Source organism: Chiloscyllium punctatum, chromosome 9, assembly GCF_047496795.1.
Source record: "Chiloscyllium punctatum isolate Juve2018m chromosome 9, sChiPun1.3, whole genome shotgun sequence".
In the NCBI taxonomy this organism is placed as follows: domain Eukaryota; kingdom Metazoa; phylum Chordata; class Chondrichthyes; order Orectolobiformes; family Hemiscylliidae; genus Chiloscyllium; species Chiloscyllium punctatum.
This window is the reverse complement of record NC_092747.1, coordinates 43,163,529-43,178,067: the sequence shown is the minus strand read 5'-3', so window position 1 is coordinate 43,178,067 and position 14,539 is coordinate 43,163,529. Positions and strand designations below refer to the sequence as shown.

Genomic DNA, 14,539 nt, shown 5'->3' with positions numbered 1-14,539 from the left:
TGAGACCAGTTTCAATAACCCGGGGAACTGAGGCCAGTTTCACTAACCCAGGGAACTGAGGGTAGTTTCACTTACCCAGGGAACTGAGACCAGTTTCACTAACGCGGAGGAACTGAGACCAGTTTCTCTAACCCGGGGCACTGAGGGCGGTGTCACTAATCCCGGGGAACTGAGGGTAGTTTCACTAACCCGGGGAACTGAGACCAGTTTCACTAACCCGTGAGTAAGTCAGGGCAGTTTCACTAACCCAGGGAACTGAGACCCGTTTCACTAACCCAGAGGAACTGAGACCAGTTTCACTAACCCGGGGAACTGAGTTCAGTTTCACTAACCTGGAGGAACTGAGATCAGTTTTACTAACTTTGGGAACTGAGGACGGTTTTACTAACCCGGGGGGAACTGAGGCCAGTTTTACTAACCCGGAGGAACTGAGACCAGTTTCACTAACCCGGGGGAACTGAGGGCGGTTTTATTAACCCAGGGATCTGAGGGAGATTTCACTAACCCAGAGAACTGAGGCCAGTTTCACTAACCCGAGGGGAACTGAGGGCAGTTTCACGAACCCAGGAGAACTGAGGCCAGTTTCACTAACCCGAGGGGAACTGAGGGCAGTTTCACGAACCCAGGAGAACTGAGGCCAGTTTCACTAACCCAAGGGGAACTGAGGGCAGTTTCACTAACCCAGGGGAACTGAGGGCAGTTTCAATAACCCAGGAGAACTGAGCCCAGTTTCACTAAACCAGGGACCTGAGGGCAGTTTCACTAACCCAGGGAAAGTGTGGGTGGTTTCACTAACCCGGGGAACTGAGACCAGTTTCACTAACCCGGGGGGAACTGAGGACAGTTTCACTAATGCGGGGGAACTGAGGGCAGTTTCACTAACCCAGGGGAACTGAGGGCAGTTTCACTAACCCGGGGGAACTGGGGGTAGTTCTACTAACCCGGGGGAAATGTGGGTGGTTTCAGTAACCCAGGGAACTGAGGGCAGTTTCACTAACCCGGGAGAACTGAGGGCAGTTTCACTAACGCGGGGAACCGAGGCCAGTTTCACTAACCTGGGGGAACTGAGTCCAGTTTCACTAACCCGGAGGAACTGAGTTCAGTTTCTCTAACCCGGGGAACTGAGGGCACTTTCACTTAACCAGGGAACTGAGGACGGTTTTACTAACCCGGGGGGAACTGAGGCCAGTTTTACTAACCCGGAGGAACTGAGACCAGTTTCACTAACCCGGGGGAACTGAGGGTGGTTTTATTAACCCAGGGATCTGAGGGAGATTTCACTAACCCAGAGAACTGAGGCCAGTTTCACTAACCCGAGGGGAACTGAGGGCAGTTTCACTAACCCAGGGGAACTGAGGGCAGTTTCAATAACCCAGGAGAACTGAGACCAGTTTCACTAACCCAGGGAACTGACGGCAGTTTCACTAACCCAGGGGAACTGAGGCCAGTTTCACTAACCCAGGGAAACTGACACCAGTTTCACTAAACCAGGGAACTGAGGGCGGTTTCACTAACCCAGGGGAACTCAGTCCAGTTTCACTAACCCGGAGGAACTGAGACCAGTTTCACTAACCTGGGGAACTGAGAGCAGTTTCACTAACCCGGGGAACTGAGGGCAGTTTCACTAACCCGGGGAACTGAGACCAGTTTCACTAACCCGGAGGAACTAAGACCAGTTTCTCTAACACAGGGAACTGAGGGCGATTTCATTAACCCAGGAAACTGAGGCCAGTTTCACTAACCCAGGGAACTGAGGCCAGTTTCACTAACCCAGGGAACTGAGGGCAGTTTCACTTACCCGGGGAACTGAGACCAGTTTCACTAACCCGGAGGAACTGAGACCAGTTTCTCTAACACAGGGAACTGAAGGCGATTTCATTACCCCAGGGAACTGAGACCAGCTTCACTAACCCGGGGAACTGAGACCAGTTTCACTAACCCGGAGGAACTAAGACCAGTTTCTCTAACACAGGGAACTGAAGGCGATTTCATTACCCCAGGGAACTGAGACCAGCTTCACTAACCCGGGGAACTGAGACCAGTTTCACTAATGCGGGGAAATGATACTAGTTTCAGGGAACTGAGCGCGGTTTCACTAACCCATGGGAACTGAGTCAAGTTTCACTAACCCGGAGGAACTGAGACCAGTTTCACTAACCCAGGGAACTGAGACCAGTTTCACTAACCCAGGAGAACTGAGCGCAGTTTCACTAACCCATGGGAACTGAGACTAGTTTCACTAACCCGGGGGAACTGAGTCCAGTTTCACTAACCCGGAGGAACTGAGGGCAGTTTCACTAACCCCGGGAACTGAGACCAGTTTCACTAACCCGGGGGAACAGAGGGTAGTTCCAGTAACCCGGGGGAACTGAGGGCAGTTTCACTAACCCGGCGAACAGAGGGCAGCTTCACTAACCCAGGGAACTGAGGGCAGTTTCACTAACCCGGGAGAACTGTGGGCAGTTTAACTAACACAGGGGAGCTGAGGGCGGTTTCACTAACCCAGGGAATTGAGGGTGGTTTCACTAACCCAGGTAACTAAGGCCAGTTTTACTAACCTGGGGAACTGAGGGCAGTATTACTAACCCGGGGAACTGATGCCAGTTTCACTAACCCAGGAAGCTGAGGGTGGTTTCACTAACCCAGGGAACTGAGGGCGGTTTCACTAATCCCGGGGAACTGAGGGTAGTTTCACTAACCCGGGGAACTGAGGGCAGTTTCACTAACCTGGGGAACTGAGATCAGTTTTACTAACTTTGGGAACTGAGGACGGTTTTACTAACCCGGGGGGATCTGAGGCCAGTTTCACTAACCCGGAGGAACTGAGACCAGTTTCACTAACCCGGGGGAACTGAGGCGGTTTTATTAACTCAGGGATCTGAGGGAGATTTCACTAACCCAGAGAACTGAGGCCAGTTTCACTAACCCGAGGGGAACTGAGGGCAGTTTCACTAACTCAGGAGAACTGAGACCAGTTTCACTAACGCAGGGAACTGAGGGCAGTTTCACTAACCCTGGGGAACTGAGGGTAGTTTCACTAACCCGGGGGAAGTATGGGTGGTTTCACTAACCCGGGGAACTGAGACCAGTTACACTAACCCGGGGGAACTGAGACCAGTTTCACTAACCCGGGGGGAACTGAGGTCAGTTTCACTAACCCGGGGGAACTGAGGGTAGTTCCACTAACCAGGGGGAAGTGTGGGTGGTTTCACTAACCCGGGGGAACTGAGACCAGTTTCACTAACCCAGGGAACTGATACTAGTTTCACTAACCCAGGGAACTGAAGGCTGTTTCACTAACCCGAGGGAACTGAGTCCAGTTTCACTAACCCGGAGGAACTGAGACCAGTTTCCCTAACCCAGGGAACTGAGGGCGGTTCCACTAACCCAGGGGAACTGAGACCAGTTTCACTAAGCCAGGGAACTGAGACCAGTTTCACTAACCCAAGGGAACTGAGGGCAGTTTCACTAATCCGGGGGAACTGAGTCAAGTTTCACTAACCCAGAGGAACTGAGACCAGTTTCACTAACCCCGGGAATTGATATTAGTTTCACTAACCCGGGGGAACTGAGACCAGTTTCACTAACCCAGGGAATTGATATTAGTTTCACTAACCCGGGGGAACTGAGGGCAGTTTTATTAACCCAGGGATGTGAGGGCGATTTCACTAACCCAGAGAACTGAGGCCAGTTTCACTAACCCGAGGGGAACTGAGGGCAGTTTCACTAACCCAGGGAGCTGAGACCAGTTTCACTAACCCAGGGAACTGAGGGCAGTTTCACTAACCCGAGGGGAACTGAGGGCAGTTTCACTAACCCAGGAGAACTGAGACCAGTTTCACTAACCCAGGGAACTGAGGGCAGTTTCACTAACCCGGGGGAACTGAGGGTAGTTCCACTAACCCGGGGGAAGTGTGGGTGGTTTCACTCACCCAGGGATCTGAGGCAGTTTCACTAACGCGGGGAACCGAGGCCAGTTTCACTAACCTGAGGGGAACTGAGGGCAGTTTCACTAACCCAGGAGAACTGAGATCAGTTTCACTAACCCGGGGGAACTGAGGGCAGTTTCACTAACCCGGGAGAACTGAGGCCAGTTTCACTAACCCAGGGAACCGAGACCAGTTTCACTAATCCAGGGAATTGAGGGCGGTTTCACTAACCCAGGAGAACTGAGGGCAGTTTCACTAACCAGGGGAACTGAGGGCAGTTTCACTAACACAGAGGAACTGAGATCAGTTTTATTAACTTTGGGAACTGAGGACGGTTTTACTAACCCGGGGGGAACTGAGGCCAGTTTCACTAACCCAGAGGAACTGAGACCAGTTTCACTAACCCGGGGGAACTGAGGGCGATTTTATTAACCCTGGGATCTGAGGGCAGTTTCACTAATCCGGGGGAACTGAGGGTAATTCCACTAACCCGGGGGAAGTGTGGGTGGTTTCACTAACCCGGGGAACTGAGGCCAGTTTCACTAACCCGGGTGAACTGAGACCAGTTTCACTAACCCGGGGGGGGGGGGACCTGAGGACAGTTTCACTAATGCGGTGGAACTGAGGGCAGTTTTACTAACCCAGGGGAACTGAGGGCAGTTTCACTAACCCGGGGAAAGTGTGTTTGGTTTCACTAACCCGGGGAACTGAGACCAGTTTTACTAACCCGGGGGGAAATGAAGGCAGTTTCACTAACCCAGGGAACTGAGGGCAGTTTCACTAACCCAGGAACTGATACTAGTTTCACTAACCCAAGGGAACTGAGGGCAGTTTCAATAACCCAGGAGAACTGAGACCAGTTTCACTAACCCAGGGAACTGAAGGCTGTTTCACTAACCCGAGGGAACTGAGTCCAGTTTTGCTAACCCGGAGGAACTGAGACCAGTTTCACTAACCCAGGGAACTGAGGGCGGTTTCACTAACCCAGGGGGAACTGAGTCCAGTTTCACTAACCCAGGGGGAACTGAGGGCAGTTTCACTAACCCGGGGGAGCTGAGGGCGGTTTCCCTTAGCCAGGGAACTGAGACCAGTTTCACTAACCCAGGGAACTGAGGGCAGTTTCACTAACCCGGGGAACTGAGACCAGTTTCACTAACCCAGGAACTGATACTAGTTTCACTAACCCAGGGAACTGAAGGCGGTTTCACTAACCCAGGGGAACTGAGACCAGTTTCACTAACCCAGGAACTGATACTAGTTTCACTAACCCAGGGAACTGAAGGCGGTTTCACTAACCCAGGGGGAACTGAGTCCAGTTTTGCTAACCCGGAGGAACTGAGACCAGTTTCACTAACCCAGGGAACTGAGGGCGGTTTCACTAACCCAGGGGGAACTGAGGGCAGTTTCACTAACCCGGGGGAGCTGAGGGCGGTTTCCCTTACCCAGGGAACTGAGGGCAGTTTCACTAACCCGGGGAACTGAGACCAGTTTCTCTAACGCGGGGAACTGAGGGCAGTTTCTCTAACCCGGAGGAACTGAGGGCGGTTTCACTTACCCAGGGAACTGAGACCAGTTTCACTAACCCGGGGATCTGAGGGCGATTTCACTAACCCAGGGAACTGAGACCAGTTTCACTAACCCGGGGAACTGAGTGCGGTTTCACTAACCCGGGGAACTGAGACCAGTTTCACTTAGCCAGGGATCTGAGGGCGATTTCACTAACCCAGGGAACTGAGACCAGTTTCACTAACCCGGGGAACTGAGGGCGGTTTCACTAACCCGGGGAACTGAGACCAGTTTCACTTAGCCAGGGATCTGAGGGCGATTTCACTAACACAGGGAACTGAGTCCAGTTTCACTAACCTGGGGGAACTGAGGGCAGTTTCACTAACCCAGGAATCTGAGGCCAGTTTCACTAACCCAGGAGAACTGAGGCCAATTTCACTAACCCGGGGGAACTGATACCAGTTTCACTAACCCAGGGAACTGAGGGTGGTTTCACTAACCCGGATAACTCAGGCCAGTTTCACTAACCGGGGGAACTGAGGGCGGTTTCACTAACCCGTGAGGAGCTGAGGGCAGTTTCACTAACCCGGGCTACTGAGAGCGTTTTCACTAACCCGGGGAACTGAGTCCAGTTTCACTAACCCGGGGGGAACTGTGGACGGTTTCACTAACCCAGGGAACTGAGGGCAGTTTCACCAACCCGGGGAACTGAGACCAGTTTCACTAACCCGGGCTACTGAGAGCGTTTTCACTAACCCGGGGAACTGAGTCCAGTTTCACTAACCCGGGGGGAACTGTGGACGGTTTCACTAACCCAGGGAACTGAGGGCAGTTTCACCAACCCGGGGAACTGAGTCCAGTTTCACTAACCCGGGCTACTGAGAGCGTTTTCACTAACCCGGGGGGAACTGTGGACGGTTTCACTAACCCAGGGAACTGAGGGCAGTTTCACTAACCCGGGGAACTGAGACCAGTTTCACTAACCCGGGGAACTGTGGGCAGTTTCACTAAGGAGGAGAAAGTGAAGACTGCAGATGCTGGAGATCAGAGCTGAAAATGTGTTGCTGGAAAAGAGCAGCAGGTCAGGCAGCATCCAAGGAGCAGGAGAATCGACGTTTCAGGCATGAGCCCTTCTTCAGGAATGAGGAAAGTGTGTCCAGCAGGCTAAGATAAAAGGTAGGGAGGAGGGACTTGGGGGAGGGGTGTTGGGAATGCGATAGGTGGAAGGAGGTCAAGGTGAGGGTGATAGGCCGGAGTGGGGTGGGGGCGGAGAGGTCAGGAAGAAGATTGCAGGTTAGGAAGGTGGTGCTGAGTTCGAGGGATTTGACTGAGACAAGGTGGAGGGAGGGGAAATGAGGAAACTGGAGAAATCTGAGTTCATCCCTTGTGGTTGGAGGGTTCCCAGGCGGAAGATGAGGCGCTCTTCCTCCAACTGTCGTGTTGTTATGATCTGGCGATGGAGGAGTCCAAGGACTTGCATGTCCTTGGTGGAGTGGGAGGGGGAGTTGAAGTGTTGAGCCACGGGGTGGTTGGGTTGGTTGGTCCGGGTGTCCCAGATGTGTTCTCTGAAACATTCCACAAGTAGGCGGCCTGACTCCCCAATATAGAGGAGGCCATATCGGGTGCAGCGGATGCAGTAAATGATGTGTGTGGAGGTGCAGGTGAATTTGTGGCGGATGTGGAAGGGTCCCTTGGGGCCTTGGAGGGAAGTAAGGGGGGAGGTGTGGGTGCAAGTTTTGCATTTCTTGCGGTTGCAGGGGAAGGTGTCGGGAGTGGAGGTTGGGTTGTTGGGGTGTGTGGACCTGACAAGGGAGTCACGGAGGGAGTGGTCTTTTCGGAACGCTGATAGGGGAGGGGAGGGAAATATATCCCTGGTGGTGGGGTCCGTTTGGAGGTGGCGGAAATGACGGCGGATGATACGCTGTATATGGAGGTTGGTGGGATGGTAGGTGAGGACCAGTGGGGTTCTGTCCTGGTGGCGATTGGAGGGGCGGAGGAGCGGGAATTGGAGGAGATGCGGTGGAGGGAATCGTTGATCATGTCTGGGGGGAAATTGTGGTCATTGAAGAAGGAGGCCATCTGGGTTGTACAGTATTGGAACTGGTCCTCCTGGGAGCAGATGCGGCGGAGACGAAGGTATTGGGAATATGGGATGGTGTTTTTACTGGGGGCAGGATGGGAGGAGGTGTAGTCTAGGTAGCTGTGGGAGTCGGTCGGTTTTTAGTAAATGTCCGTGTTGATTCGGTCGCCAGAGATAGAAATGGAGAGGTCTAGGAAGGGGAGGGAGGAGTCTGAGACGGTCCAGGTGAATTTGAGGTCAGGCTGGAAGGTGTTGGTAAAGTGGATGAACTGTTCAACCTCCTCGTGAGAGCACGAGGCTGTGCCATTACAGTCATCGATGTAGCGGAGAAAAAGGTGGGGGGTGGTGCCAGTGTAGCTGCATAAGATGTTCCACATATCCTACAAAGAGGCAGGCATTGCTGGGGCCCATGCGGGTGCCCATGGCTACTCCTTTGGTTTGGAGGAAGTGGGAGGATTGGAAAGAGAAGTTGTTCAGGGTAAGGACCAGTTCAGTCAGCCGAAGGACGGTGTCAGTGGAAGGGTACTGGTTGGGGAACCCGGGGGAATTGAGGCCAGTTTCACTAACCCAGGGAACTGAGACCAGTTTCACTAACCAGGGGAACTGAGGGCAGTTTCACTAACCCGGGGGAACTGAGGGCAGTTTCACTAACCAGGGGAACTGAGGGCAGTTTCACTAACTCAGGGATCTGAGACCAGTTTCACCAACCCACGGGAACTGAGGCCAGTTTCACTAACCCAGGGAACTGAGACCAGTTTCACTAACCCAGGGAAACTGAGACCAGTTTCACTAACCCGGGGGAACAGAGGCCAGTTTCACTAACCCGCGGAAACTGAGGCCAGTTTCAATAACCCAGGGAACTGAGGCCAGTTTCACTCACCCAGGGAACTGAGGCCAGTGTCAGAAACCCGGGGGAACTGAGGCCCAATTTCACTAACCCAGGGAACTGAGGCCAGTTTCACTAACCCGGGGAACTGAGGGCAGTTTCACTAACCCAGGGAACTGAGGCCAGTTTCACTAACCCGGCGAACTGAGGGCAGTTTCACTAACCCAGGGAACTGAGGCCAGTTTCACTAACCCACGGGAACTGAGGCCAGTTTCACTAACCCAGGGAACTGAGGCCAGTTTCACTAACCCACGGGAACTGAGGCCAGTTTCACTAACCCAGGGAACTGAGGCCCAATTTCACTAACCCAGGGAACTGAGGCCAGTTTCACTAACCCGGGGAACTGAGGGCAGTTTCACTAGCCCAGGGATCTGAGGCCAGTTTCACTAACCCAGGGAACTGAGGGCAGTTTCACTAACCCAGGGGAACTGAGGGCAGTTTCACTAACCCAGGGAACTGAGGGCAGTTTCACTAACCCAGGGGAACTGAGGGCAGTTTCACTAACCCAGGGAACTGAGGCCAGTTTCACTAACCCAGGGAACTGAGGCCAGTTTCACTAACCCAGGGGAACTGAGGGCAGTTTCACTAACCACACTTCAGCCATTTGTCTAGCTTTGTATTGTAAAATTAAATCCAGGACCACACCCACTCCAGTGGAGCCTTGTGTGTATTTGCGTAAAAAGGTCCCCAGATGCATTTCAAGAAATCTGCTTCTTTTAAAGTTTTCAATCTATGACTACCCCAGTTAATGCTGAGCAAGTTGAAATTCTCTACTTTACACTTCTCTGAAATGTGCTTATATATCTGCTCTTCTATTTCTCTCAGCGTATTAATGGGTCTGTCGTACTTTCCCAGCATTGTGATTGTCTCTTTTCAGTTTTGAAGTTCTCCCCGTATTGCTTCACTTGAGGAGCCAATGAAGAAACCATCCTCCTTACTGTTGTATTGATTCCCTAATCAATACTGTGTGAACCCTTTGTCTTCTATCTCTTCCCTATCTCACTTGAAGACTTTATATCCTGGAATATTGAGCTGTCAGTCCTGCCCCTCTCTCAACCTTGTGTCAGCGACTGCACTGACATTATACTTCCCATTTTAATTTGTCCCGTCAATTCATATTCTTGTTTGCCAGACTCTTTGCATTAAAATAAATGCCATCTAACCTTGCCAAACTCCCTTGTATCTTAATTGGCCAATAATTTTGATAACTTCTTGACTCCCTTTCTGTCTCTTCTAATTCTGGTTGTTCATCTCGCCCTATCAAGTTAGTTTAAACCCTCCCCAACAACACTAGCTAACCTCTCTGCAAAGAACAGATGCAATCCGTCTGCCCTGTACAGGTCCTACCACACCCAAAAATGGCCCAATGTCCTAGAAACCTAAAGCCCCTCCCCACCTCCCCCCAGCAGCATCTCCCCAGCCACACGCTTATGTGGACTAGCCTCCTATTTCTAAAATCACCAGGCATATCAACAGGAATAATCCAGACCTTCTGGATCCTGTTTTCTCAATCAACTTTCTCGTTCCCTAAATTCTGCTTGCGGGACCTTATCCCTTTTTCTGCCCTATGTTACCAGTACGAAATGGACTACGATTTCTGTCTGTTTGTGTTTCAAAATGCCCTGCAGCCATTCAGTGCCATTCTTGACCCTGGCACCAGGGAGGCAACATGCCATCCCCATAACACTGTAAGGAGGTATTGTGAGTCTCTTCCTGAGGCTACAGAAATGTCTATCTGTTCCCCTTACAATCAAATTGCCTACCAATATAGCACAGCCATTCCATCCATCTCAGGCAGCAGACTCACCCATGGTGCCATGAAGTTGGCTCCCACTGCTTTCCCTTGCACAGTCATCTCCCCCACCAGTATCCACATTGGTACATCTGGTAGAAAGGGATGGCCACAGGAAACCCCTGCAGTACCTGCCTTCACCAGTGCCCTTTCTGCCAATTCCGTTTTGACCTATAGCTAGGATCCAGCATGCATTACCTGTGAGAGTGGTGAAAACATGTCCAGCCATTGTGTTCAAGAGGAATTGGATTATAGTGTGAAAAGGATAAAAGTGTGGGGCCATGAGAATAGGTGGTGAGGGTGTATCACAAGGTGAATTCCTCCTTTAGAGAGCCTATACTGAAGGGCCAAAGAGCCTCCTTCTGCACTATAACCATTCTATGATCCTATGAACTATCCTCAATTACAAATAGTTCAAATTCAAAGCAAGTAATTAAGTGTGTTCAAATTTATATAAAAAGTATTCCAAAGTTAGGGCACCACACAATCTGGAAGGTTGAAGTCTGTAACCAGTGGTGGCAGATACTTATCGCGGCTTACTAATAGTAATGTTTATAGAATGTCTCGTCTATACATTTTAATTAGAGTGTCACATTGTCTTATGTGCTTCAAAACAATATGTGTTCCATTTTAAAGGCTGGTGCAGAGAGAGCATCATATTGCTCAATATAAGGATAGGTGCTGGTGTTGTGGTAATGTCACTGGCCTGGCAATCCAGAACCTTATGCTAGTGTTCTGGGGGGACGTGAATTTGAATTCCAGTCTGCTAATGGTAAACTTTTAAATTAAATAAAAACCCAGTATAATGACAACTGTGTAAACCATTGCCAATTGTCAATCAAAACAAAATCTGCTTCACTAATGTCTTTTAAGGTGGAAAGTTTGCCCAGTCTGGCCTACATGTGACTCCAGAACCACATCAGTGTGGTTGTCTCAAAACTGCCCTCTGAGCAAGTAGGAATGGGCAATAAATGTTGGCCTGGCCAGCAACACCCCGAAAATGAAGGAAAAGAAATGTCAAATTGAACATGTTGTTACTGGTATTGGAATAAAGGATGTTTTGTTTTAAACTGGCTTGATTGATGTGCTGAAAGAGTTAGCCATTAATTTTATCCAACGTGTCAGTGAAAACCTATTTTTGACTTTGTATTGACTGTAATTTTCTCTTTCCAGAACTGTGTCTAGAACACATCTTGATGGTGTCACAGGAATGTCTGCCTTTTTATCCTTCTCCATTGACTCTTTCAAGCTAAAGATACATTCTGCTGAGGCCTGAAATTTCAGGATTATATGGTTTTCTCAGCCCAACTATGGCAAACTGTGGGCTACATCAATTGGTCTGAATTTGTCGCAGACAGGAACCACATCCCAGTGAATATGTGCTTCATTTTAAGCAGCAGTCTATTTCTACCAGTGGTGATTTACTATTTGCTTTTTTTTTGTATGAAACATTTGGCACGTTGTTCAAAGGTCTTGGGAGGAATGTTTACGAATGCAGTGGTGGTGATGAAGAACTCTGTCAAAACGTCATTGTGCTCAAACTGCTAAAGGATTTCTGAAGATAAATGACAAGGAAATCCATGGTTCACACAGCAACCAGTGTGTTAAAGCTCTCACTGTGGTTGGCTCTTACATGTGACAGTGAAGTGTTAACAAGTGTGGCCACAGACACTGCCTGGCGAGGATTGTGGGAAGTGGTGTTCCACAAAAATGATTCTGATTTATTAGATATCTAACTATAAATCTTTGTTATTAAAGCTTTAGAAAAAAGTTGTACACTTTAATGTTTTGTTTAGAAAGTTGCCACTATACATTGCAGATAATGAATTTTTGTTAAGTATAAATAATTATAAATGAAGACGGTAGCCATTTATATTGTGCTCCACCTCTGCTGTTGTACTACCATAGTGCATCAATGAAAACAAAACCTGTCACTGTGAATGATGTGTTTATCGTTCTCCTTGCTAAGGGAAGCTAGATTGGCCTAGCTGATTGTGCACTAAATATTGGAACAATGTGGAGGTGGAATTGAATGACTTTAGTTTATACATGTTAGTGCATGCCATGAGTGGCCAGACAATAAGTTTGTTCATCATACAATATTCCATTTCCCTTCAAAGGACTGGATTACTCAGTTGAATCACATCATTCAAACGCTTATAGCTTTTTTTATTAATATTAAATGTTGAACTTTGGTGCTTATACAATTTATTTTGAAAAGGATGGCCAACTGTGCATCTGAGTAGATTTCAAGACTTCTTTAGCTATTGGCTACAAACTCAATAAAGTACAGGAAAATGCATCCTACCCTTCTGTCTCTCTAGTGCATCTTTTAAATAACAGTATTGCCTAAATGATGGGTTTATACTGCATTGTTATCTGAGCTTAAGCAGCTAGGGATTTATGCTTATTCCAAATGATCACTCATTGTCCTGCACATTGGAACACTGTAATAACAAAATGCCAATCCAGTATCTGGAAAATAGTTGTTTATGAGTACTGAACTTGAGCAATGCAGAAAGAATACATATTTTGTCAAAATATTTCTGCAGTTAGACAACATATGCTAAATAATCACAATTGTGCTCAGAGTTTAAAATTGCCAGGCAGATTTACAGTGTGGTTTGCCTGCACGTACTGGAAGCTGCAAATGTTAATACGTAGGACCCTTTTCTCTGCAGATAGACAAAATGTGCACATATACTGTATCTGTTTCAACTCAGCAATATAGGTGGCATCCATTCTCTGGTTCATTCTTCAGGACAAAGCCTTGACTAATTAGAATCAACATGCCTGGCTTCGACTGAACAAAACTTGGCAATTATTTGGCAGTCATCATCTAACTGGTGCATTCTCCATGACAACACTTCCACCAATCTGAGTCCACTTTTTAATTAATCGACATGGTCTGTCCATACATGATAAAAATGCTGTTGCCCTTAACATTTATATTCTTTCGAATTGTCTTGATGAGTGCAAGACAAAAACTTTGACAAAAAGTGTCTTCTTTCAGTAAGTATCTGGAAAATGTGGCTTAAGTAAGTGGAGCACACATGGACCTTATAATACAATCAGGTCTTTTTGTCATACAACCTGAAAATTAAAATTGTATTAGGAATAAATATTGAAGAATGTTTAAAAATAAGCATTTTCATATCACTTTTCACAGTGTCAGGAGATCCCAGAATGTGACATAACTGATGAATATTTTGACACCGGTCACTAATAAATCGACAAATGCAGCAGGAAGTCTGCTGCAAACTTCACAAACATGAAGGAGTTAAATAATCGGTTCTATCCCTTTAAACAGAGGTATAAGTAGTAGTTTGGAGAATTCTCATGGTCTTCTGCCATCATATCTTTTAGATCGCAGCTAGAAGGAGATGGAACATTGAGTTTAGCACTACATCTAAGACAGGACTTCAAACACTACAGCACTCTTTTGGCACTGCACTGAATAATCAGTGCACAATATGTACTGAAGCCCTGGATACAGGTTGAATCACATAACCTTTTGATTCAATGAACTAAGAGAGCTACCACTGAGCAAAAAGCTGACACTTAATAAGAAAAAGGGGCAACAAGATATTTGCCCCCCCCCCAAGTTTGCCCGGCCAATCTATATGGTCATGGCTGATCTACTCCAGGTCTCAACTCCTCTTGTGTGCCAGCTCCTTAAAGCACTCAACTGCCTGATTTTATTTTAAAACGTCTATTAACCTCCAGTTTAACAAATTTCAGTGATCTAGCCTCCACATCATCAATACTGGTGGAAATATACCGATTATTGAATAATCAGTCGCTTTTGAATTCTACGTAATTTATTATTTGGAAATAATTATTACAAGTCTTTTGCTTCCTTTGAGCATTGTTGCACTTCTATCAGATATGCCCATATCTAACAAATACAAGACTCATTTTACCAAATTTTTATGAAAATTTATATTTAATTTAATTTGTGAGAGTGCGGACAGAACCTGTCAAATATTATGACATATTTACAGTTTGTGCTTAGTTCTTTCACTCCTGGCATGGAATATAGAAATAATTTGCAGTCCCTCAGTGTGATCTTGTTTAGGTACATTCTGTCATCCCCCTTTTCAAAAAAGCCATGGTCCTACTACTTTTGTGGTGCAGAGTGGGAAAGTCAGCCTGGATTTTCTCTGCACCAGTCCCAAAATGAAATGTGTGTGTAAGTGAATGTCAAAAGCAGAAATGACTTCTATGTTTACAGTACTCAGGCTGGAGTCACCAATTGTCCAGGATTAATCATGTTAAATGGCCAAGTGATACAAGATTTTTTCTCACACTGCTCTTACTTATTTTATGTACCACTTTTAATACTA

General features: G+C 47.9%; 1 protein-coding gene across 4 annotated transcripts in view; it reads left to right on the top strand.

Annotated features, from left to right (window-relative positions):
• The window catches only part of tnfrsf19 (tumor necrosis factor receptor superfamily, member 19), a 108,822-nt gene extending 96,322 nt beyond the window's left edge, over positions 1–12,500 (top strand). For all 4 annotated transcript variants that reach the window (XM_072577354.1, XM_072577356.1, XM_072577357.1 and 1 more), the window contains exon 10: positions 11,367–12,500. In XM_072577354.1, coding sequence (XP_072433455.1) covers positions 11,367–11,378 — 12 coding nt within the window. In that variant the 3' untranslated portion in view covers positions 11,379–12,500. The remainder of the gene's footprint in view (positions 1–11,366) is intronic.
• The last annotated feature ends 2,039 nt before the right edge of the window (positions 12,501–14,539 follow it).